This window comes from Manis javanica, chromosome 8 (genome assembly GCF_040802235.1).
Source record: "Manis javanica isolate MJ-LG chromosome 8, MJ_LKY, whole genome shotgun sequence".
NCBI lineage: Eukaryota > Metazoa > Chordata > Mammalia > Pholidota > Manidae > Manis > Manis javanica.
In genome coordinates this window covers 25881701-25905878 of record NC_133163.1, presented here as the reverse complement: position 1 = coordinate 25905878, position 24178 = coordinate 25881701, and the positions used below count along the sequence as shown (strand labels likewise).

The window sequence follows — 24178 nt, the reverse complement described above, 5'->3', positions numbered from 1 at the left end:
TAGGACTTTCCTTATAAATGAATAAATCTTGAAACAACATCTTTAAAAAAAAAGATAAAGACAGAAGAGACAAGTCACACCAGGTGAAAGTGTTTGTAACCAAAAAGTTAATATCCAGATAGTAAGCAAAGGATTTTAAAAATCTATAAGCAGCTTCTTTAATATGACATCAAAAGCATAAACAACAACAAAAAAGAATAGACAAACTGGACATCATCAAAATTTTTAAATTTTGTGCTTCAAAGGACACTATCAAGGAAGTGAAATGACAACACACAGAATGGGAAAAATATTTGCAAATCATATGTGTGATAAGGATGTTGTATCTAGAATATATAGGGAAGTCTTGCAACTCAGTAATAAAAAGACTACTCAGGTTTTTAAATGGGCAAAGGATCTGAACAGACATTTCTCCAAAGAAGATATACAATGCCAATAAGCACATGACAAGATTCTCATCATTAGCCACTTGGAAATGTAAATTAAAACCATTTTACACCTACCAGGATGGCTGTAATCAAGAACACAGTATCAAGTGTTGGTGAGGATTGGAGAAATTAGAACCTTTATACACTGCTGGTGGAGCTGTAAAATGGTGCAACTGCTTTGTAAAACAATTTGACAGGTCATTACACCATTAAACATGGAGTAACCATATGACCCTGCAATTCCACTCTTACATATATATCCAACAGAAATGAGAACATGTATCCAAACAACTTGCATACCTGAATGTTTAAGCAGCATTATTAATACTAGTCAAGAGGTGTAAACAACCCAAATACCCATCAACTGATAAGTAAATAAATAAAATGTAGTATTTCACATGATGGAATACTATTCAGCCACAAAAAGTAATAAGTACTGATACATGCTGCAAAGTGGATGACCCTTGAGACCACTACAGTAAGTGAAAAAAACCAGACACAAAGGATTCTACTTACACGAAATGTTCAGATTAGGCAAATCAAGAGACAGAAAGTAGATTAGTCGTTGCCAAGGGCTGAGGGATAAAATGTTTGGAGGGAATGGCTAAGAGGTATAGGGTTTCATTTTCTTTCAGTTAAAATGTTCTAGAATTGATTGTGGTGATGGGTGCACAACTCTGAATATACTAAAAGCCACTAAATTATACACATTACATAGGTGAATTGTATGGTATGTGAATTGTATCACAATAAAGCTGTTTTAAAAAATATCAGTAAACAACAACTCAGTAGTAAAATAAGCAAAATACGTATCCAGTCATTTAACATAAGAAAAACATGTATATGTGCAATAGATATTTGAAAAGATCCTCAATCTCATTCCTAATCAGGGAGATGCTAATTAAACCACAGTAGGCTACCATGGTATACTCATTTGATTCACAAAAATTTTAAACTGAGGCAATACTACTTCTCCACATGCAGAGGAGGAGAAGAAGCCAGGGACGTTCATCCACTCCAGAGTGGGGGATGAATTGGTACGAGCACTTTGGAAAAGAACATGGCATTATTTTTAGAGAGTTGAAGATGCAAGTATTTATGACCCAGCAATTCCACTCCTAAGTATATATCTAAAGAAGTTCTTCAAGTTGTGTGCTGAGATCACATATAAGAATAGACACAGTAATACTATGAAATTCAAAACCATTGAAATAAAACTAAACAATATAGTATTTAGGGATATAAGAATATGTAGTAAATAAAACTTTTTTAAAAGCAAACAAAGGAAGAATATACATAGATTTCAGCATAGTGGAGATAGGAAGGAATTGGGAGGGTCTCACGGGGAATTTGGGTAATGGTAATACTGCATTTCTTAAACTGGCTGGTGGATGTAGGTGTATATTGTGGAGACGGTGGAAAGGAGGCACAAGGCAAGTTATCTGATGGCTTGACATTGAGGGAAGATTTAGACAAACTCAGAAGTGTACAAAGAGCACTTTCTCCATGCAGTTCAGTATTGAATGCTAATAATGCTGACCCTGAGTTTCTAGAAAAGATTAATACAGCATCTTCTATTTAAGAAGCAAAAGGGATAAAATGTTCTTAAGCAAGAAGGAAAAACAGGACACTAAGAGAACTACACAAAAGAGGAGCAGCAGATGGGGGTGCCGCAGAAAGGTTTGCAACAAAAGTGGCCAAAATAAAAGAGCTTCTACTTCAAGGTGAACTTCCTTTATTGGCCACAAGTTCTTTATTCGTCAGTCATGCTAACTAAACCAGACACTGTTATCAGTAAATAAAAGCCCACACTCGCATCCAGACTGCTAAGGAAGAAGTTAAACTGTCATTGTTTGCAGATGACATGATATTGTACATACAAAACCCTAAAGAATCCACCCCAAAACTACTGAACTAATAGCTGAATTCAGCAAAGTAGCAGGATACAAAATTAATACACAGAAATCTGTTGCATTCCTATATACTAATGATGAACTAGTAGAAAGAGAAATCAGGAAAACAATTCCATTCACAATTGCATAAAAAATAATAAAATACCTAAGAATAAACCTAACCAAGGAGATGAAAGACCTATACCCAGAAAACTACAAGACACTCATGAGGGAAATTAAACAAGACACCAAATAAATGGAAATTCATCCTGTGCTCATGGATAGGAAGAATAAATAATGTCAAAATGGCCATCCTTCCTAAAGCAATCTACAGAGTCAATGCAATCCCTATCAAAATACCAATGTCATTCTTCAACAAACTAGAGCAAATAGTCTAAAATTCATATGGAACCACAAAAGACCCTGAATATCCAAAGCAATCCTGAGAAGGAAGAATAAAGCTAGGGGGATTATGCTCCCCAACTTCAAGCTCTACTACAAAGCCACAGTAATCAAGACAATTTGGTACTGGCACAAGAACAGACCCATAGATCAATGGAACAGAATAGAGAGCCCAGATATACACCCAAGCATATATGGTCAATTCATATATAATAAAGGAGGGGAAGTGACTGCCTCTTCAACAACTGGTGTTGACAAAACTGGACAGCTACATGTAAGAGAATGAAACTGGATTATTGTCTAACTCCATACACAAAAGTAAACTCAAAAATGGATCAAAGACCTGAATGTAAGTCATGAAACCATAAAACTCTTAGAAGAAAACAGGCAAAAATCTCTTGAATATAAACATGAGCAACTTTTTCCTGAATGCATCTCCTCAGCTAAGGGAAACAAAAGCAAAAATGAACAAATGGGACTACATCAAGCTAAAAAGCTTCTGTACAGCAAAGGACACCATCAGTAGAACAGAAAGGCATCCTACAGTATGGGAGAATATATTTGTAAATGACATATCCGACAGGGGTTAACATCTAAAATATATTAAGAACTCATACACCTCAACACCCAAAAAAGAAATAACCCAATTAAAAAATGGGTGGAGGATATGAACGGACACTTCTCCAAAGAAAAAATTTAGATGGCCAACAGGCACATAAAATGATTCTCCACATCGCTAATTATCAGGGAAATGCCATTTAAAACCACAATGAGATATCACTTCACACCAGTTAGGATAGCCAACATCGAAAAGACTAGGAACAACAAATGCTGGCGAGGAAGCAGAGAAAGGAATGTACAATTTACAATGTACAATTTAAAATGCTGGCGGGAATGTAAATTAGTTCAACCATGTGGAAAGCAATATGGAGGTTCCTCAAAAATCTAAAAATAGAAATACCATTTGACCTAGGAATTTCACTCCTAGGAATTTACCCAAAGGAAACAAGATCTCATATTCAAAAAGACATATGCACCCCTGTTTATTGCAGCTCTATTTACAATAGCCAAGATAAGGGAAGCAACCTAAGTGTCCATCAGTAGATGAATAGATAAAGAAGATGTGGTACATATGCACAATGGAATATTATTCAGCCATAAGAAGAAAATAAGTCCTACCATTTGCAACAACATGGATGGAGCTAGAGGGTATTATGTTCAGTGAAATAAGCCAGGCAGAGAAAGACAATTACCAAATGATTTCCCTCATTTGTGGAGTATAACAATGAAGCAAAACTGAAGGAACAAAAACAGCAGCAGACTCGCAGACTCCAAGAAGGGACTAGTGGTTACCAAAAGGGAGGGATGAGGGAAGGTGAGTGGGGAGGGAGGGATTGAGGGGCATTACGATTGGTACACATGGTGTGTGGGGGGTCATAGGGAAGACAATGTAGCATGGAGAAGACAAGTAGTGACTCTGTGGCATCTCACTACACTGATGGGCAATGACTTCAATGGGGTATGGGGGGTACTTGATAATATGCGTGAATGTAGTAACCACAATGTTTTTCATGTGAAACCTTCATAAGAGTGTATATCAATGAAATCTTAATTTAAAAAATGCAAAAATGCTGTATATTAAATCAGAGTAATCTAAAAACTAGTCCCATTAAGAGGAATCAGGGCTCCCTGGCTAACTTCAGGTTTGGGACAGAAAAAACACACGGTGAGCTTGCACCATCAGCTTATTGTTCCAGAAAGTAAGAAAGTGTTTAAAACTGCATGGGGACAAGTCAAAACCACTTAGGAACCTACAAAACAGACTTGTACAGGCCAAGTCTGGAATAATTTGAGCATCCAAAAAATAACGATGACAGTGGATTAAAGCAAATTGAGTTAAGATAGAATCCAGCAGTCCAGGGTCTTCCAACAACATGTAATATTGGGAGAGTCTCTTATTTACAGAAGAATCCCAGCTAATATATATAAAAGGAATGGCTGATCTAGAGAACCATTGTTACTTCAACAATTCAATGACTGATTCAGAGAAGTACGAACTATGGATACTGAAACCATAGGCAAAAACTGCTAGGAAACAAGATTTGCACAATATCTAAGTACCACTACCCCACAGATTGCTTATTAATTGCAAAGAGGAAATGGAGATATCTGGCACACAGCACCTTAGCCAAGTAATCAAACATGACATTCTTGATGTTCAACAAACTCTGTTTATTATATATACCTGCTGATATAATGCACTGAAGGACACAACAGCTCTCCGGCTGGAGTAGTTAAACTGAATTTAATTCTGATACAGTCTACAAAACAACAGAACTGGACTCTGTGTTAAAAGGAAATAAGGCAGGGCAGCAGGTGCAGGCAACAAACTGAAGATTAAATGAAACTATAGCTACTGACAGTTAAATGCAGTACATGTTCCCACACTGGATCCTAAATTAAGAGGAGATGTAAAAAAATCTCTAAACCTCATTTTTGGGACACCTGGTAAAGTTTGATTGCTGGCTGTGAAAGGTACCAGAATATGCCACCCCAAAATATGCCTTTTTGGCATATGGATTATTTTGAACTAATGGCAGATTCAGGAAAAGCTCTAAAAACAGGGCACTTGTTTTCCTTTTGTGAAAAAAAAAGGAAATTTCCATTTGTAAAGATGTCTCCCACTTCCAGTACCAGAAAGAGGAAGTCTCTCTTTGGATTCTTAGCCAAGGAGAAGGCACTGACTTAAATTTGCAAAACAAATCCTACTAAGCAACCCTCGTTTTCCATACTTGTCTTGGTCAGGTTCTCATAATTTGCCTCCCCTGCCTAAAAGCCCAAAGCCCCTTTCCCTCTGTTTGGCCTGAGATTCAAGCCCGAGTTCTAACCACCCCTTTAGATTACTCACTGTTGGGCACTCCCAGGTGTTACATACACGACAGACGTGTTAATACACTTCTGTTTGCTTTTCTCTTCTTGGTCCGTCTGTGGCCAGTCTAATCTACGGGGCTCCAGCTGGAGAGCCTAAGATGGGTAGAGGAAAAGACACTTTTTCTTCCCTAGAATTGTTCTTTGAATATTTTTATAGAAAGTGAGTATTAAATAGTATTATATCAATGTTAAATTTCTTGACTATGATCATGGAGTTGGGTTTTGCAGGGAAAGTTTCTTTTTCTTAGGAGTTAGGGATTAAGTAGTTAGGAATATAGTGTAGTGATGTCTGCAAGTTACTTTGAAATGATCAGAGAGAGGAAAAGAGAAAGGAAGCTAAAGTGGCCAAATGTTAGGTGTTTGTGCATCAAGGGAAGGGGTACATGGGAGTTCTTTGTGCTAGTCGTCTAACTTTTCTGTAGGCTTGAAAGTTTTCAAAATAAAAAGTTTGGGGAAAATTGCAAAAAATAAATAAAATATAATAAAATAAAAGCCCACACTCTTATTTCAGACACTTAGTGCTTGATTTTCTCTTTTTTCAGCTCCTACGCACACAGAAAGATGAACTGCAAACCCGCGGAGGAAGAACCTGTTCACTAGTCCCATTGCTCCTGGGTGCGTGACGGAGGGGGAGGCACCCAGCAGTGGGGGAGGCACCCAGCAGTGCAGCAGGGCGGCCAGAGTATATTTTTGCTGCCTCGGTCCCCAGAGCCTTTGAGCTGATGTGGCAGCAGTTTGTTACCTGTCAGCCAATCCAGATTTTTACTGAGACGACAGAAAATCACATCAGCTGGGTGTTGATGGAACTTAGCAATGGGGACATTGAACTGATGAATTATATACCCCATCAGAGCACATGTGTATCTTTTACCCCTTTCCCCCCTTCCCCGCCTGCGTAGTAGGTCTTCTCTGTCCCTCTCCTGCTACCACACAGAGATGATATAAAACAGGCTCTTTGGCTATTTGCATTTTGCTTCCTCTTCTTTTCCAGATTGCAGTATTAAGCTTTACTGCCTACATGACTAAAATCCCCACAACATTATCTACCAAAGCTGTTCTTGCCTTTTCAGAGGGTCTGACGGGAAGGGGGATGCTTACAGGGTAAGTTGCCCAGAGAGGAGAGAAGTTAGTATGCTGCTGACCACAGAAGCCACAGCAAAGGCCCCCTTTGCAATTACTGATTTCTAATAATAAAGTAATTCTATTTTTATTTTCTTTTTTTCCATTTACTAATTTCCCAACAATCAGTATTCACAAAAACTGAAATGGGATCAAATTCTCATTTTATTTCATGGCTGGGCAATTTTTTAAGCTTCATTTTAGAAATGTGAACTCTAAAGACATGCTTTATTCTTACATTTGGTTTCAACAGATGGTGGGTGCAGGCTGTCCCCTAAGGGCAGCGCCTGCACCTGGGAAGCTGGTGTGTGCAAACGTCCCCATGATCAGGCCACAGCAGGCAGGCCTGCTGGCGGCCTGTGCGTCCATCCAACTGCGCACTCTTCACTGAAACAGTGCATTGGACTGATGCCGCATAGCCTCTGTTTGCTTTCTGCTTGACCTCTGCTCTCTCGCTTCCTTAGCATTCCTAGGTCCTTTCTCTGGCTTCTAGTGGAGAAAAGGTTTAAAGGTGGGCTGCAGAGCCCACCAAAGGATTGATTTAGCTGCCTAGGGTGTTATTGGGTGTGAACCCAGTGTCTGGGGTTTCTACAACAAGGTGCTATAGACTCAGCATTGTCCTTTTCCTGGAGGAAAAATGACACCCAAAAAGGCAGAGAAAAAAGAGACTTTATTGCCTTCTCAGTGAACGAAAACAGATTTGAGCACACTGAAACATTTTGGTTTTGTGAGGAATGAAGTCTATCAGTTGCAAGAGAGAAGAGAGAATGTATTCCAGATATTCCTGGGACTTCTGGTTAGTAGTTAAAAGACCATCTTAACCATTTGCTAACTTGGTTATGTATTGGTTAGGAGACAAATTGGAATTCCTTCAGAATCCGCTGCTAGTGTGTAGAATTGTGAAATAAGGTATTTGGGGAGACTCACCAAATGGATCTTGAGAAAAAGGATAAGGGGAGAATCCCAGCAAAAGAACTTTTGGACCAACTGGAGTGCTTGGAATTGCCCTCAGCAACCATCGGGATTGAAGCCTCAAGCCAATCTCTCACTGCGTTCAGCACATGCCCATCAGGTGTAGGACCAGACTCCAGACCTCTCCCTTCGTTCACCCAAATACTTCCAAGTCACTTTTACTGGTACGGACTTCTATTGGTAATAAACCCAGTAGATCATACCATCCTCCCTCTAGCAACAGTGCCATTTCTGGTGTCCCTCCTGACCCTCCCTGAAAACAAGCATGTATTTTTGCAGATGACAGACAGTGGTTCAACTTTCTGTAGTATCTGTAAAACATGACGTGGAATGGGGAGGCTGGGCTGCAAACCTGCCGATATTTGTATCTGCCAATTAATAGAGCTCTAAGATTCAAAGCACATTTGGGATCCTGGAGTGTTCTGCTTCCTTTGGGGTACTTCTCAGTGCCTTGGTCCATTAGGATGAAGCACAGGCCAGTGTTTTAGTGACATCCTGTGAAGCTGAATGAAAAGGAGCCTATGGCCAGATCATGTCTCTCTTCCTGACTTAAGCCTCAAGTTAGCACCAACAGTGTCAAGTATATGCAGTGCTTCTCAAAATGGAGTTTTCAACAGCCTGGACCCTACCCCAGGCTGAAAGGTATCTCTAGAGCTGCAGCCTGAAGTTGTACATTTTTAGTAACCACTTGGGTGAGTCTTCATACCCACTGAAATTTGAGAATGGCTGCCACAAGTGACTAGGTTCTGAAACCTGGGATTGCAGGAGCCCGTGGCCGCCACGCCGGGTAGGCTACTTTACACTCTGGACCCACTGGCTCCCTTGGGTAATGCAGAACACAGTCCCACCAGCCACGGTCAGGGCAGGAACATACCCTGAAGTACAGTGGAATAAATGGGTGCCACATGGGATGGAGGCTGAGAGAGACGCCCTTAGAATTGGCTAAGCATGGATAAAGCAGGAAAGAATCTTGGTGACCAAATTCAGGAGTTCAGTTTGGAAGAAGTCTGAAAGGAGCAAGAACACATACCTACACACACACACACACACATGCAGACACACAGACATAGACACTTCCTTCAACCTACAAATTTTAGTTCAGACAGACTTTTTTTTTAATCAGTGGTAGAGATCTCAGTAGAGGAACATGTTTTTCAGGAACTGCTAGATGATTCCTCACTCATTGCAGATGGTTTTTTCAGGTGGACAGTAACACCACAGTAGAATTCTGCATCACTCTGGGATCTGTGACCTCACGAGAGAGCAGTGGGTTGTGCCTCACCTGGCCTCTCCCAGTTCCAGATCCCTGACAAGAGGCCTGTTGTCTGAAAGGGGCTCCTGGTGAGCTCCTTAGGCTTACCCTGAAACAGGATGAGCCTCATTTTCTTAGGCCATTTGCCACAGATTGTTTCTCTAATTTTCATTTGTTATGGGGGGGTGAGATGAGACTTTCAAAAACGGTGATGTTGGTAATTTATAATGAATGTACAACCCAACGCATTTCCACAAGGGCCCACACCAAGTGATTTTGCCCAGTTAAATGAAGAGCCATTCATACACTGTCTGCAAATCTGAGCCAATGCCTCCGTGTGTCTGAGAAAAAAATGCTCTGCAAGAAGGAAAGGAACTCAAACAATAGCTCAGTCTTCTCATCTGACAGAAGGCAGCACTGTGTGCCACCATCCAGGGTTTTCAAGCTAAACAAGATACTTGGTGTTCAAGATTATCTGCCCCAGTTTCCAGTTACCTCTGTTTAATAGATGTGGACATGAAATTAAGGAAAGGGTAATAAAGGATATTTATCAAGTCAGGCTCCCACCTTAAAGTTAGGCCTTTACTGTTTTAGAAACAGTTTTCCAGAAGATGAAATGATCCAAGATTCCCCAAAAATATTTATTTATACAAAGATTTTGAGAGTAATATTTGTCTTTATACCTCAGTCTATGTGTCTGGGCCCAAGTCATTATGTGGCACATGTGCCACTGCCCCTCATGCCTCACATGTAGCACCTGCTTCCAGGAATATCAGGTGGACACAGGGTCTTGGGGGCACAGGGAGATCCTTTAATGCCCCAAGGCTGCAGAGACCCCAAATCCAGATCTGTGTACCCTGGCCTGGAAGATGTCTAGCCATATGTCCAAGGGGAAATGTGATTGAAGAAGGAGGTTAGAGGAGGGACCCAGAGGGCAGACAGAAGAGGGTTAATTACCCGCTTGTGCTTCTGAGTTCAGCATATCCATAGGGCCCGCTAGAGTTGATGGCCCAGGAACTACATTACCTGGATTTTCTCCCTGTAATGACCCTCAATGCTGATTGACGTCAAGAGGAAAATTTGCAAAAATAACAGATTTGTCCTTAATACTGGGCAGTATGAGATAGAATTCTGGGACTTTGTCTTGTAACCTGTCTGAAGAAAAAAATGCTTGCCTTGTATAACGTGATCCAGATTCCCTAGAGCAGATGTGGGGCAGCGATGAGCAAATCTGACCTCAGGTCAGAAGTGTCTTCCGGTCTGGCCCTGTCCCAGCCGTTCTCTGCCCTTCCTCCTCCCTAGGGTACCCCAGTTCCCACTGCCACACGTGTCAACCTGCCATCCCTCTTCCTCTGTCCCCACCTGTCTACACAGAAACTCTGTGTTCTGAAGAGTTCGGCCTTCCCCTAACCAAAGCCACACTTTCCTGACCACAGTGATTCTCAGAGCCAGCAAGAAAGAGAAATGTCCCAGAAGGGGACCTCCGTCTCAGCCATCTGCCTGGAGCTGAAGGTTATGGGCCCCAGGCCCCTAGGTGAGAGCTGTTGCTTTTGTTTCCCGAGGAGCAGGCAGTCAGGCAATGGCGCTCCTCCCCTCCTGTGTCTGCTGCAGGCCGGGTCTCAGCTGCACTTACAGGACTTCACCACCATGTTAGAGAGCTGCTCCACCTTGGGGGTCCTCCCGACATAGTACAGGATGGTCAGGGGCTCCAGGTCCTGGGGCACACAGCACGGTGAGGCAGACGCTTCAGGATTCAGGGTGTTGTACAGGCCCAGCACCTGGGGGAGGACACAACATTTAGGGGTTAGAAAGCCACGCCTCAGGCCTGGAGCCCCCCGCAAGTTCTAGGGACCGCTCCGGAGACGGAGCCACAGGTAGAATGGCCGCTGATGCTGCTCCGTGGGGTAAGCGACTAGTCCCTGTCCACCCCCCAGGAAGGAGTGGCGGGCACGTGCTCTGGTCGGAGGACAGCTGTCACACACAAGAACGGCTACTGGGTGACTTTAAATAGATGATGAAATTCCCTTCACTGTTAAGAAAACTCTCCAGTACTGGTCTTCCTAGCTATAAATGGTCACTTCGTTGAGCAATGTTCTCACTGAATGCTGCCTGGGGCCATCAGTAAGTGCCAGAGTGTATGGCCCCAGACAGGATGTAACAAGAATGAGCTACTACAAACATGCCTCACAAATTACTGCCCTATTTTTTTATTCCCCTTGAGGGAAAGACAATCTAGTTTAAGAGATGTGGACTTCCCACTCCCTTTCTCTTCCCATTGCTTCATATGAGCTTCTTCTGTGTGCTTTACGTGGTCTTTCAAACGCTTCGACATTCAAGAGGCTGGAATTTTCAGACTTCTTTGGAAGCCTTTCTGCCCTGCCAGCCACATGCACACATCTCTAACATACAGAGTGGTATATGACAGCTAATTAATTTCCAGTATGGCACTCCAGCTTTAGAGGAAAAAGGTGTGGTTGAAACTATGGAAGATATTTGAAAGGGCATAATGTGGCCAAGAGAGCTGGGCCAGGGTTTCACTCACTCTGGATCATCTTTCACTCATTTACCATTCACTCCTCTGTTCATTCTTTCTAACCAGTGGCCTGGCTGGCTCAGCCCCAGTGCCCCACAGGGCATGAGTCTTGCTCCATACCGTGCTGTGGGTTGTGTCTGCACTGCGGAGGTATGGACAAGGGCCTGAGCAGAAGTTGGCATAGTAGCCCTTAGGTTCATGGACCCATTTCCAGCCCAGGTCCTGCCGGAAGTCAATGTAGAGAGGGCGCACGCAGCAGTTCTCCTCCAAATTGCTACAACGAGAAAACATTTACAGAAAATGAACCTCAAAGGAAACCACCAATGTAAAAAAAACTTCACAAATGGCCCTCGTATTTGCCCTTAGAGTCCCTCCTTGTCACTAAAAGAAATGGCCCTAAACAGTGCAATCCCAGGTTCAAGTACATGGAGCTGTATGAACCATAATGGCATGACCATGATCCCAAGGCCATAAAAGGCAGATAAAGATGATGCACAAGGAAGATAAAAAAGGAAAAGGTGGCCCTACCACCTTTTACATCGTGAATCAAAGTAGAGACATAAATTGCTCCACATAAAACCAAGTACTGAATGTTTATTAGACAACTCAGCTTTGCTGAGGTTGGTTTTATTGTTACCTTCTTAATGTGCACCTGACCAGAAATGAACTTAAGCTCATGTACTTACATACTATAGTAAATGACTGCTTAAACCAAATCTAGAGGCCATCAAATCAAAAGGAGGCATATCTTTCTGGTAGACTCATGATTCCCAGATCACCCCAAATGGATTATCAGGCCACTTCAGTTCTGTTGCCCGCCAAAATCCATTTGGCAGTGCCCCTTGCCATGCAGGCATCTAGCCTGTATTTCAATATCTGCTGAAACCTAGATCTTTCAAAGTCAGCTATTGGCCAAAACCTGGCTGCTGCGGGTTCCAAGGGTGAACCATGACAGACTGTTACCCACCCATTCCCACTCCCTTCTTCGCCACCTCCCATCACCAGACATTTGCTTTCCTGGCCTCCCTTGCAGGTAGGTGTGGCCATGGAACCCAGTGACCAGTCAGGCATAAGAGGGTACAGGGGGTGAGGGTACATTATGGCAAAAATGTTTGACTGTTTACAAAGGTCACAGGCAGAAGAAGAATGCCACTGGCTATGCCTCCTCCCCCTTCTTGCCTGGAGCATGGACAAGACACCTGGAGCTCTAGCAGTCACTGTGACCGGCAAGAAGATGGAAAGGAAGCCAGCCTACTCAGCATAGCATACTAGAGAGAAAGCCTGTGTATCCAAGGACATAATCAGGCAGCAGACCAACCCTGAGCCTGCTGCTACAGGCTGCTTATGAACAAGAAATCCTCTGTGGTTTAGGCGACTGTTGCTTGTAGCCAAGGGCATTCATTCCTAGCGGACTGAGAGCCACACAGGGCTTATCTAGAGGCCAGCCTTCAGATATTTGAAAGCGACTATATAGCCTCTCCTTCACCTTCTGTTCCCCAAGCCCAGCATCCCTAGTTCATTTACGTGTTCCTCATAAAACATGGTTTCAGATCAAAGATTTCCCAACTGATTCTCCCCAACTCCATTCATGCATCCTCCTTTCCAGCCAAACTGGTCCATCCCTGCTCTTTCTTTTACTGGAAGTGCTTCTTCATCTCATATCCTCATTAGTCCTTGAACGTTCAACTTCCACACCCTCCCAAAGCCCTTCCTGTGTCCCTAGATGAACTCCTTGCTCCAAATTCTTAAGGCGTTTTAACCTTAGACCATGTCATGGATGTGGTCATTTTCTACCTTTCAGTAATTGCTATGCATGCTTTGTCATCCCCTTCCCTTATAAGAACTTACTTCCTAAATAAGGGAAAAGGCTCTGTCTATTTTTAATCTATTCAGAGTGACTACACAACTACTTCTGCATTAGTACACTAATTTCTTGAGCTCCAGTGAAGACTGCCCTATTTTCCCTCATCCAAGGAGCCCCCTTGGACCTTTCGTAGGGAAGTGAGCACAACTTTCCTAGGGGTAATTCTTGCATTAATTTCCCGCCCCCCCCACCAAACATACCCTATAAGTACTTTAAAACATGAGAACCATGGAGAGGCTTCAAGCCAAGTCTCTCCAATCCAAACTATCTTAGCAACACTCTCCTCATTTACTTCATCCAGGCCCTACAGAGCTGAGCTGCAGGAAAAGTGGGGCTCCCAGGGAAACGGAAGGAGATCTGTAAGAGGTGGTAAATCTTTCCTGGAAATAACTGGGAACAGCCTCAGGGACCCTCGGGTCAGGGCGGCGTAGGCCTAGGGCTGAGCCACAGCAGGCACACGGTCAGTGTGGTCCCTGGAGTTCATGGGCCCTGCATAGGCCCATGCTCACCGGAAGCAGTAATTGGTGTCCAGGGCCCGCTTCTTCCTCTGACCCCCCTGGCCTGGGTTGTCAAGCCGGTGTGGGGGAATCATCATGAGGATTAGATGAGGGTTGTGGTGGTCCTTCTGCTTCTTGAGGCGCCCCAGATCTCCCCGGCCGTGGTCATCCTCACTGTCCACACCTGCAGAAGGAAAGGGGGATGTTTCCTCATCTAGCCCATCATTGTCAGGAGGAGGGACAGTGTGCGCCATCTTCGAAGAAGGCTTTGGGAGAGATGGGGCTTCATGTTAATGCTCCGCTTCAGGAAGGGGAAGGCTGGTGGCAGAACGGGGGTCAAAGGATCTCACAAGACACCCACTCACAGTCAGATGCCCCCAGGACTCCTGCACATAAATCTTTCAGAGGGCAGACAGCCTTTCCCAAGAGCTTCCTGGGGATCTGCAGGGATCTGTGTGGCATCCCTGTCCCCAGGCTTCCCCACCTAACTCCTTCGGGTTGTCACTTTAGATTCTGAGATTTAGAATCTTGGGGTGTGAGCTCTTCTTATAATCTGAATTGGCAAAGCAGTCCTACCTATAGTTAAGGTGTCACAATTTACAATAGATTCAGTGAGAGCTGAAGGAACAGGACTGAATGGCTGTTAACATTCACATGGCACCTAGAGTTTCACAGTGTTTTCATTATCAAAGTCAGAGGAGATAGCGAAGAGTGTGATAAACAGCTTAGCAAACACACTCGGGAAAGAAAACCCATTATTTCCTCTGAAAAGGAAAAGACAGGCAACTGAATTAGAAAGACTCTCAACTAAAAGCACATCTGTTTTGTGACAGACAACTGCCAACTTTCCTCCCCCACCAAGGACAGGAACATGAGTTTAATTTGCACAGTGACAGAATGGACCTGGATCTCACAAAGGGGCACGAGAAAGGACCTGAGACAGATGGGAAGCCTCGATCTCAAAGTTCCCTGTCTGAAAATCTCTATGAACAAGTTATCTGTTTACTGAAGTGGACGTGTTCCATCCTAACCTGGAGTGTAGGTAGGACTCCAGAGGTCTTTTGAGCCCTGAGGTTCTGTGACTAGATGTCAAGTGCCTGGCTTTTAGGAAAAATAAGCTCTGAAATAGAGCCCAAGAAGCTAAGAGCCAAGAGAGGCCTGCACCTTGCCTCAGACAAGCCTCTGTCCTCGGGCTCTGACTTGGTTGGCTTGAGCTTGACACACCACCTGGCCGCAGGCACACCTCAGTTACCCAGGATGGGACTATGAAAGGAAAAGAGGACTTCCCTGAAATGCGGAGGCTGGAAGATGAGCGCCTTGGAAACATTTCCTTTCTGATAAGCCAGAGAGACTCTCAACTGTTTCACCATCTCAACACAAACTCCCTGAGGCCTGAAGTGGTCATTCAAACCCGTCTGACTCCCGGGTAAGGATCAGGTGGGCCCGCAGCTTCTGGAAAACTCCATCCAGGGCACTCATGTTCAGGGCCACCAAAGTTCATTTCTTTTAGGGAAGAGGAACACAACTATTACCTGTTGAGCATTTGTGGCACTGTGTTTTACCTTTGTTATCTCATTCAATTCACATGACAACCCTGAGAAAGAGGTGCTCTCCTCTCCATCTTGTTGACTGAGCTCAGAGCGGCATCAAGCTTGCCTCCATGACTGCACCGCTCTTCCCAGTGTAACACTGCCTTCCAGATGCTAAGGTCGTCTCTATCTCAACAGAAAATCCCACTCATGGGCAAAGCAGAATTACTCAAGTACAGAACAGTTGGCCATCTCTGTGAGGGAGCCTGGTTCCTTTTCTTGGGGTCTCCTGTCCTATGTTGCCTCATTAACTGCCCGTCTGCATCTTACTATACACATCCACTTGTTACCTTTGAATTTGATTTCCATCACCTCATGAATGTTTTCCAGAATATCTCCATTGGGCTGGAAGGTGTGACATGGGCAATGAATGCTGATTTCCAGGCCTAAATTGGACTCTGCAAAATAAGACACAGAGTTGGTGAGAAAAGCAATTTGTGTGATAGGGAAGTATGCCACCCACCCACCCACTACATGTGTGGGTCAGGGGCCTCTGCTCCCATAGGCAGGCACAGGAACTGAGGTATACTGAGGGTCCTGGGAGACAGAAAGTGCTGGCAAGCTAGAGTGGACTTTCATGCATATGTTGCCACATGCTCATATTTCTGTTACATTATGAACAACCAGTGGAGGCATAAACTCACGGGCATTAGGAAGGAGAGTTTTAACATTTTCAGTGTCCTATTTGCAAACGATGATATTGGAAAAATTGTCACCTGCCTACTTGGGGGCAAAAAAAATGAGGATACAGGAAGGAAGAAAACCAACAGTCACAGCACCTAGGTGTTTGTTGGGAGAAGAGATATTCAAGCCAGCCTGCTGAGGAAGGATGAAGGGAAGACAGGGGGCTGGCAGAGCCAAGGGAGGGGTCACTGAAGGACTCTGGAGCAGAGAGGCAGTGATTCAAAGGGCCACAGGATGAAGGAGGAAGGCACAGTCTGAGCCTGGGGTTAAAGGCCAGGAGGTGATGATGGAGGCAAGGTCACCTGCCAACAGGCAGCAGAGGGCATGTGGGCGGAAGATGCAAGCCTCTGTACCAAGGCCACAGTCGTGGACACCGAGGGAGGGGGCAGCTCCCAAGGAGGTAAGATGAAAATCATGGTTATATGTGGCCATATTTTCCTTACAGAAAAAGACAGAATGAGGTAAAAGTCACTTGGAATTTTCTTCTTTGGGCATCTTTGTTCACTTTCTGGGAAAATTGGAAATGTGCATGGCTCCCTGTGGGACAACGATCCACTCAGGAAGACAGCTGTGAAATGAGAGCACAGGCCGGGGATGGCAGAGGGCCATGGCCAAGGGCGCAGATGACATGAGCTCAGAGAGAATGAGCATGAGGAAGCCTGGAGGCTGTGTGAGCATCCAGCCTTGGGACAAACCTGGGGACAGAAATCTGGAGTCATCAGGAAAAACCCCACATAGTCCAGGCCAACTCAGCATCCTTCTAATGGGCAGTAACGGCCCACCCCAGAGATTTGAGTTACTTATAGGCAGGCCTGGGTGTCCCAGTGCTGCTAGTTAAAAGCCAGCTCAATCCCTTCCTCCACAAAGTGCAGAATCCAGCCTCATTTACCTTGCCCCAAGTCAGGGCAGCCTCAGGGACACACTGACACCTGCTAAGCTTGGTCTGTTCCAAAAAGCTAGATCTGTTGTGGAGGGGGAGGCAATACAGCAAAAAGCTGAGCTCCAGCTACAGAACAAAAAGCGAGTAGAGAGCTTGGCATAAGCAGCGTTCTCTTCCAGGTTTAAGGCAGCTGAAGGAAGGAGTGGAAGTCGCTGAAATGGGCTTCACAGTATACCTCCTCTTAACAAAAGAGTTGAAGCCAGGCCAAGAGAGACCTGGAGTGGGCCAGTTCTACAATTCTGTGAGTTAGAAAGTCAAGGTGCAGACAGATGTGCTGGGGAGAGTTAGGGTTAGGGTACCAGTGCGATAGTGGCCTGGCTTGGCCAATAGGCTCTGTCCACATAGAGGGCTCAGGCAGTGATGACAATAATCACCAACATTTGATGGGTATGACTACATGCTCAGCAGGTAGCTGTCAAGTACCACTTTAAGGATCTACATGCCTTAATCATTATAATAACTCACAATAATCCTACAAAGGCAGAACTAGTATCATCCCCCATTGTACAGATGAGGACCCTGAGGCTTAGGGAAATTAATGGCTTACCCAACCAGTTAGTGGGAGAGCCAAGTTTCAAACATGGGCAGCCTGATGCCAGAGCCCCACTCTTAATTGTTAGAGGCAAGGAGGGACAAAGAGGGGGCAACGGAGACCATCAGGAAGATGCCCACACATTCACTGGGATACACAAGGGCTGTGCTTTCCCAGGATCCCCCCAGCCGGAGCCACGACTCTGGGCATGCTTCCTGCCCAGCCTGCTGTGGGAGGCCTGATTCTCTACCCTGAGAAACTCAGACTGTGTGGAGTAATAGCACAGAAGTACAAGGACTGACCCCCTCCCCCACCCCTGATGGCTGCCTGGGAACTGGGTGCACAGTAGGCTCTCAGATGTTTGCTGAATGAATGCAAGACCATGTGCGCGACTCAGTTTCTTTATCCATCCACACCACGGCTGCTCCATTTGGAATCCATTTGCTGCCTTGTTTGGGGCCAAAAACTGCAGAAACTTATGAGCTCTGCACAAGTAAAGGTCTGTGCATGATTCCCCTGTGTAAGGGGTGGGCAACATCTGCCTGAATGGGAACTGAAGTTTCTAATGAAGAACTAACCTCAGAATTGGCAGCAATGAGATGGTGGGTGGGGAACCCATAGGTTTTATTACGAAATTGTCTTTTTGATGTCTCAAGGAGGATGGAAATCATTCTCAATGCAAACTTCTCATTGAGTTCTGCAGCTGTGAAAATAAGAACTCCTCCTTCAAGTGCCCAGGGCTTCAAAGAAATCCAGGTGGGGCTGATCAAAATCAGACAGGGAAGCTAAGAGATTAATTTCCCTGGCCTCTCCTTTCTGTAGCCATGTCGGGCTCTAGGCAGAGTGCAGTCTGAGTCAGAATTCCCAACAGGACTACTGTCAGCTGATCCACGTGGGTTCTCCTAGGCTTCTGCCTTTGTGTTCAGTAGGGGATATAGGATAGAATTCCTGGGTACCCTTAGAGATAAGACAGCCCATGGAACCCAAGCACATGATCTGCCAGCTTAGCCACCAGGCAATGCCACTTAGATGGGGACTTGGAAATTTGGATGCCTTCAGAGCCCAGGCAGGTTACAAAAATGAGCAAAGCAAGCCGGCATATCATGCTAAATAGGGACTGCCAGCTTTACTCTTGGGAAACAGTGGGTAATGGTGGAGCATGTGGTGACGTGAAGAAGGCATGCCCCACCTCAGCAGGTGGCCACTACTCATCTCTGGTGGATAGTTACCAGGAAATCTGATTTTTCAAGAAAAGCCCGAAGTCCAAGTTTTATGTGAAATATCCTGACTTTGAAAGCAAGAACAAAAACTGTTGAACAGTAGTTAAATTTAAAACAATATGTAGGCCAAATAGTTTGTGATCACTGTCTTAGAGCTTTAACCCCTAATTTCTAAAAACATCAAGGAGAAGAAAGGAACCCATCTGCCCCAAGGACTCTGGACATCAGCATGTGGACAGTGGCTCTACACGGCTGATGGACGTACAAAACTCTTCACTGAGGGGGAGAGAAGGAACAGGTGGAACCGCCATAGGTAACCCCCCCAAACCGAATACCAGACTAGGCTGGACCGCCAAGTCAAGAAGGGCAGAAACAGCAGAGTATGATGTCATGAAGCACAATGACTGTCAGGGAGGAAACTCCAGTTCTCATTCAGGCCAGATGACCCTGCTTAAGCCACTTCTCTGGGCCTCAGTTTCTTTATCTTACTCTCATGTAACAGGCTAACAGCCAGGAAGTTCTCTCTAATACATTCACTCTTTAAAACAGCTCTGTGACGCATGCAGGGAAGGAACCATTCCCTTATTTTCCAGGTGAGGAAACAGAGCGAGTTGGGGAGATACTAGGGATATGTGAAGTTTGGTATGCTCAGCCTGGTGAATACCAGGCCCTTCAAACATGATCATCCACAACAGGACCTGCTCCCAGACCTGCTCTTATCCCAGTCTTCCCCATTTCAGTAAGTGTCACCACCTGAGTGTTCAGTCCTAAATCTTAGAAGTCCTCCTAGACTCCTGCTGTGTCCTCACACCCCAAAGCCCATCAGCTGGTCCTACTGACTTCACCATCAAAACACAGAACAAAGTCACATCATCTGCATACCCACTGCTCCTGCCCTAGCAGAAGCCGCTCTTGCTCTCATGCAGCCTGCTGCCAAGGCCCCTAACTGGTTTTCACGCTTCCTGCAACCAGAGGGGTTTTTTAAAGATGGAAACCAAATCACCTCACCACACATCACCAGCCCTGCTTATAGCACTTCCCGATCTTCTCATCACACTTGGAGTAAGTCCTAAAACCTGACCATGGCCTTACAGGTCCTGATGCATATAGCCCCAGCTTCCTCTCTGACCTCCAGCCTCACTCAGCTCTGGCTACACCAGTCTGCTGCTGCTAGAACAGATCAAGCTTGTCCCCCTGGGGGTCTGGGCTGCAGGGTCTCCTTTGTTTAGCACCTCCTTGATCCTGACCATCCCAGGCTGGTTCCTCAGCATTCAAATCCGCAGTGCACAAACGCCTTCTTCATAGAGCTCCCCTGGAGCTTCCAGTGTCAGATCCCACCCAGTCATTATTATTGCCCTCTTTCTGTTTTCGATGGTACAGATCACTATCTGGAATTTCCATTTGTCAGTGTTCACCAGAGAAAAAGCCCCATGAGATCTGGGATCTCACCTGCCTTTCACTGTTGCATCCCCAGGGCCTGGCTCAAAGTGAGCATTGAATAAATAGTAGCTGAGTGAAGGAATGAAGGATGCAGAGTCAGGGGAAAAGCTTAGCTGTGAACCCAGATCGGTGACTCCCCTAGTTCTGTCCTCTCCCCTGTTTCATGAAGGACCAAGGACCTTAGTTTCCTTCCAAAATGCTACAACCTAAGGGTCAACCTACCTCTTCGCAAGAGCCACTCCCGCACTGTGTCAGTGACATCAAAAGACAGCCACTCAGCGGTGCCCCGTGTGGGTAGGTTCTTGCCGCCGATATAGCGCTGTTTGGCGATGTGCTCATCAGGCCGGAGTATCTACAGGGAAGAGAAAGGACTAAGTTCCAAGGCCAGGATGGAGGACCACAGCGTGGGTCACAGTGCAGAAGGAGAGGTGAGGGGAGCAGGAGGAAGCGAAAAGCCCCTGAGTACTCCTCCAAGAGCCCCAGTTAATCCTTAATCCTCTTAATCCAGACACAGACAGAAAGGAAGGCTCAGAGAAGGCAGGATTCACTCCCAGGTCTGCCGAGGAGCCTTATGGATAATGACAAAGGAGCTGGCTTTCCCATCTGTGTGGCTTCTGTCTGGGAGGGGGTTCACCTGGAAGAGCTCAATCCTCTGCTCATTGCGCTTGGAGCTGGGGTTGGGCACCCGCAGGACCCGGAATTCTGCTCGAAACAGGTTGGTTCCATTTTTCTCCACTGAGGACACATTGAAGCGGAAAACCTTGGAGGTGATTCCTTTGGGGCAGACAGCCAGCTCGTCTAGGAGAGAGCAAGTGGGGATTGGCACAAAATGAGTGAGACCCACAGGAGCAGGGTATGGCCAAGGGGTGCTTGCCAAATGGTCCAGGTCACACCTGTACCTCCCTAGAGGCTTGAGGCCTCACACCTAAAGGTGAAAATTGGAGGAAGATCCCTGGAGGCCCTGGAATCACACACAGGCCCAAGCAAGGAGCAGGGAGGCCCCAGAGCCCCAGGACGCTGCGCCTATGACTGTAATTGGTGCCAGACATATGTAATTGCTCCTTCTCCCATTGCCTCCGAATCCCAAATCTAGCAAGCTCTCCAGCCTGCTTTTCCTACTCTTTTAGAAAATAGAGATTTTCAAAAGATCTCAGCAATTCCCCCTAGGAGGTTAATTATCTCAAAGCTAGTTGATTCATTTATGTGTTTGTTCATTTAGGCATTTATTCATGCATCAAATGTGTATTGAGCAAATACTATGTGCCAAGCATAGTGCTAACACTGGGAAGCCCAAGTGAATCGACACGCCCCTGCCTTCAGGTAGTTTGATATTCAGGGGATTGGGCCAGAGAGCAAGTGTCCAGGGCCTTTGGAGAGGCCCAGGGGTTGCTGCAAAGAGATCAATGCAGGGAGGGAACAGAGCTCTTCACAGAAAAGGAGACATTTGATCTGGGTCCTACAGGAGGGAAGGGTTTGAGGATGGAGAGGAAAGAAATTGGACATGGAAGGTCAGGTGGACGCAAAGGTAGAGAAGGCAGGAAATGCAAGTGAGCAAGAGGAACCCAAAGCAGTCAGGCTAGAGCCAGTGAGACAAGGTCAAGACGGTGGATTGGGGGCTGGTGGTGGGGAGGCTGAAATGTCAGACTGAGTGGTTGGATTTCTCCCACTAACAGTAGGGAGCCATGGGAAGTGTTAGAGCAGTGCAGTGACATCATCAGCACTGTGTTCTAGACCTAATGAGGCAGTACTGGTATGGCACAGAGCCCTCATCTTGAGCCTAGCAGACCCACAGATGTTTCCTCAGATGAGCTGACCCATCACCACTGGGTCCTTTCTGTCCAAGGGTTTCTTCCTTGACAGCATGTGCAGTGCCAGCCTCTGGCACCCCACTGGCTTCTTCATCCCTGTCCACAAAAAAGAAAGCAGCAAATGGTCTTTCCCACCCTTCAGAGCTGGAGAAAAGAAAGAGAAAGATCCTGTCTTTTCTCCTGTACACTTTACAAGGTCTGAGCAGCATTAACACCCAAAGAAAAACTTTCTGCCCAAATGGTAACAATAGCCAGACCTTGAAATTCAAGCTCATGGACCCAGATTCCACACATAATGGACATGGCTGGCATGAGCTCATAATCACCCCGAGGGGTGGTGTAGGAAGTCACGGATGAGGCGGGAAGGATCAGAGGCCTGGAAACAAGCAAATGTGCTACTGAGCTTTAGGAAAGGATGAGGGAGTGTTTCTGGAAATTGCCATCTGGTGGACCTGACACTGGTTCTTAGAGAATTAATGGAACAGATGTTAGGAAAACAAATGTGTGAATGCTAGCTAATGAAGCCTTGATTAATAATTGGCTTTGAAAGAACAAATACTGCCAACTATCCCCTAAACCATTTCAAACAGAACCAGAAAGAGGCATCAGTGCTAGCAATTTAAATTTTAAGTTTGCAAGTCTGTACCCCTCTGGACATGGATAAGCTCCTTGGACTGGCAGCCCTCTCAAGCACTGACAAACTCTGTTCCTGAAGGAGCTGTCATCAGTACGGCTTCAGTTAGAGCAGTGCCTCCATAACTGTTAAAAGAGGGAATAAAGCTTTTGCCAGTGCAATGTGCACATTGCTGTAAAAAGGAAAAGGGGAACGGAAAAGGTGCATGCCAATAAGGAGAGTCAGAGTGTAGTCAAGAAAGCAGGAAGCCAGGAGATGGGGGGAAATGATAAACTCAGAGGGTCTTCAGGACACTGTAGTAACCACCCCCCCTTTATTTCTTCTAGCATGTCAATCAGGTATCTGTTCTCTAGGATGAACCCTCTTGGAATTCTAAGGAGACTTCAAGGAGGTAGGAAGGGCCATCTTTATGACTGAGCTCTATAGATTTCTGATAATTCGAGGGGATGTTAGGGAATCATCTAGTGCAACCCTCTGCAGATGAAGAAATTGATGTCCAGAGGGGTCTTGGCCAGGATCACACATGAATAAGCTGACCCAAGCAAACCGACAGGAGCTCAGCTCAGACACAATCATTAGTGAGTAAAAAAGAATTGCCTAGGAGAGAAAAGAAAATGTAAATGCAATTTTCTTGGCAATTAAATCCACTGTATAAGAATAATGGTGTTTTAAATAATTTGTGGAATGAGAGTGTAAATAAACAAAATGCAGTAAATGCCACCTTACATTTTATAGGGCTTTTCTTAATTTACCTGACCTTCTAACATCCTTAAGAATGAGAATAAGTAAAATTTACCATTTTACAAATGAGAAAAGTGAGTGTCAGGAAAATTAAATGACTTTCCCAAGGTCACTCGGCTAGTAAGTGGCAGAGGTGGTACCCAGGTCTTCTAACTATACCTCATTTATTAAAGTGGAGACTCTGGAAGTTAGAGGGGACCTACAAGATCCTCTAGTGGAGGGATGTTTTCACCAACAAAATGTGGCAGGGCTCCGTGAAATAGGCCTTGAGTACCAGCCTAGGCCTCAGGCAAGAGCCAGTTCCCAGTGGTTAAGACATGCTTCTGCTGACACTAGTGTTATTGAGAGCTGGACTAACGGGGTCCACCTTTGAAGTCAAAATATGACCAACTTTATCCATTGCACAAAACATATGTATTGATGGAGGCCATTTTCTCTTTTTGCTATAGGGAGAGAAAAATAAACAAAGAATTCATATAGAATATTTATAGAAAAACCTGGAAACAGCTGACCCTGTTTAGACCATGCCTTTTCAAATGTTTTCAGACACCTGGGCTCCTAGATGTCCCTTTGCTTGTATGTATCACTGCTGCTGGTTCCAGTGAGGGGACCATGTATAGCAACGCGGCCATGCTGCTTTAGCCTGGCTGCAGATCAGAATTGCCTGGAGAAGAACAGATGCTGTCTGGACCCCCTCAGA

The 24178-nt window shown here is 45.2% G+C and overlaps 2 protein-coding genes across 21 annotated transcripts in view; one reads left to right on the top strand and one right to left on the bottom strand.

Moving 5' to 3' along the window:
- Positions 1-24178, top strand: part of TTLL5 (tubulin tyrosine ligase like 5) — a 414761-nt gene that overhangs the window by 265775 nt on the left and 124808 nt on the right. For 14 of the 15 annotated variants that reach the window (XM_073242099.1, XM_073242106.1, XM_037023549.2 and 11 more), the window contains one exon: positions 6196-6863. The exons of the other annotated variant lie outside the window; for it this stretch is intronic. In XM_073242099.1, the coding sequence (XP_073098200.1) occupies positions 6196-6276 (81 nt within the window). In that variant the 3' untranslated portion in view covers positions 6277-6863. Of the gene's footprint in view, positions 1-6195; positions 6864-24178 lie in introns of those variants that run through there. 15 annotated transcript variants of the gene reach the window in all.
- The window catches only part of TGFB3 (transforming growth factor beta 3), a 47685-nt gene that overhangs the window by 11410 nt on the left and 12097 nt on the right, over positions 1-24178 (bottom strand). For 4 of the 6 annotated variants that reach the window (XM_017672268.3, XM_037023816.2, XM_017672267.3 and 1 more), the window contains exons 3-8: positions 20930-21093; positions 20518-20647; positions 15770-15877; positions 13903-14074; positions 11650-11803; positions 9565-10774 (exon numbers count right to left, since the gene is read on the bottom strand). In XM_017672268.3, the coding sequence (XP_017527757.1) occupies positions 10616-10774; positions 11650-11803; positions 13903-14074; positions 15770-15877; positions 20518-20647; positions 20930-21093 (887 nt within the window). In that variant the 3' untranslated portion in view covers positions 9565-10615. Of the gene's footprint in view, positions 1-902; positions 5747-9564; positions 10775-11649; positions 11804-13902; positions 14075-15769; positions 15878-20517; positions 20648-20929; positions 21094-24178 lie in introns of those variants that run through there. The other 2 variants (XM_073242115.1, XM_073242116.1) reach the window with 2 other exon arrangements.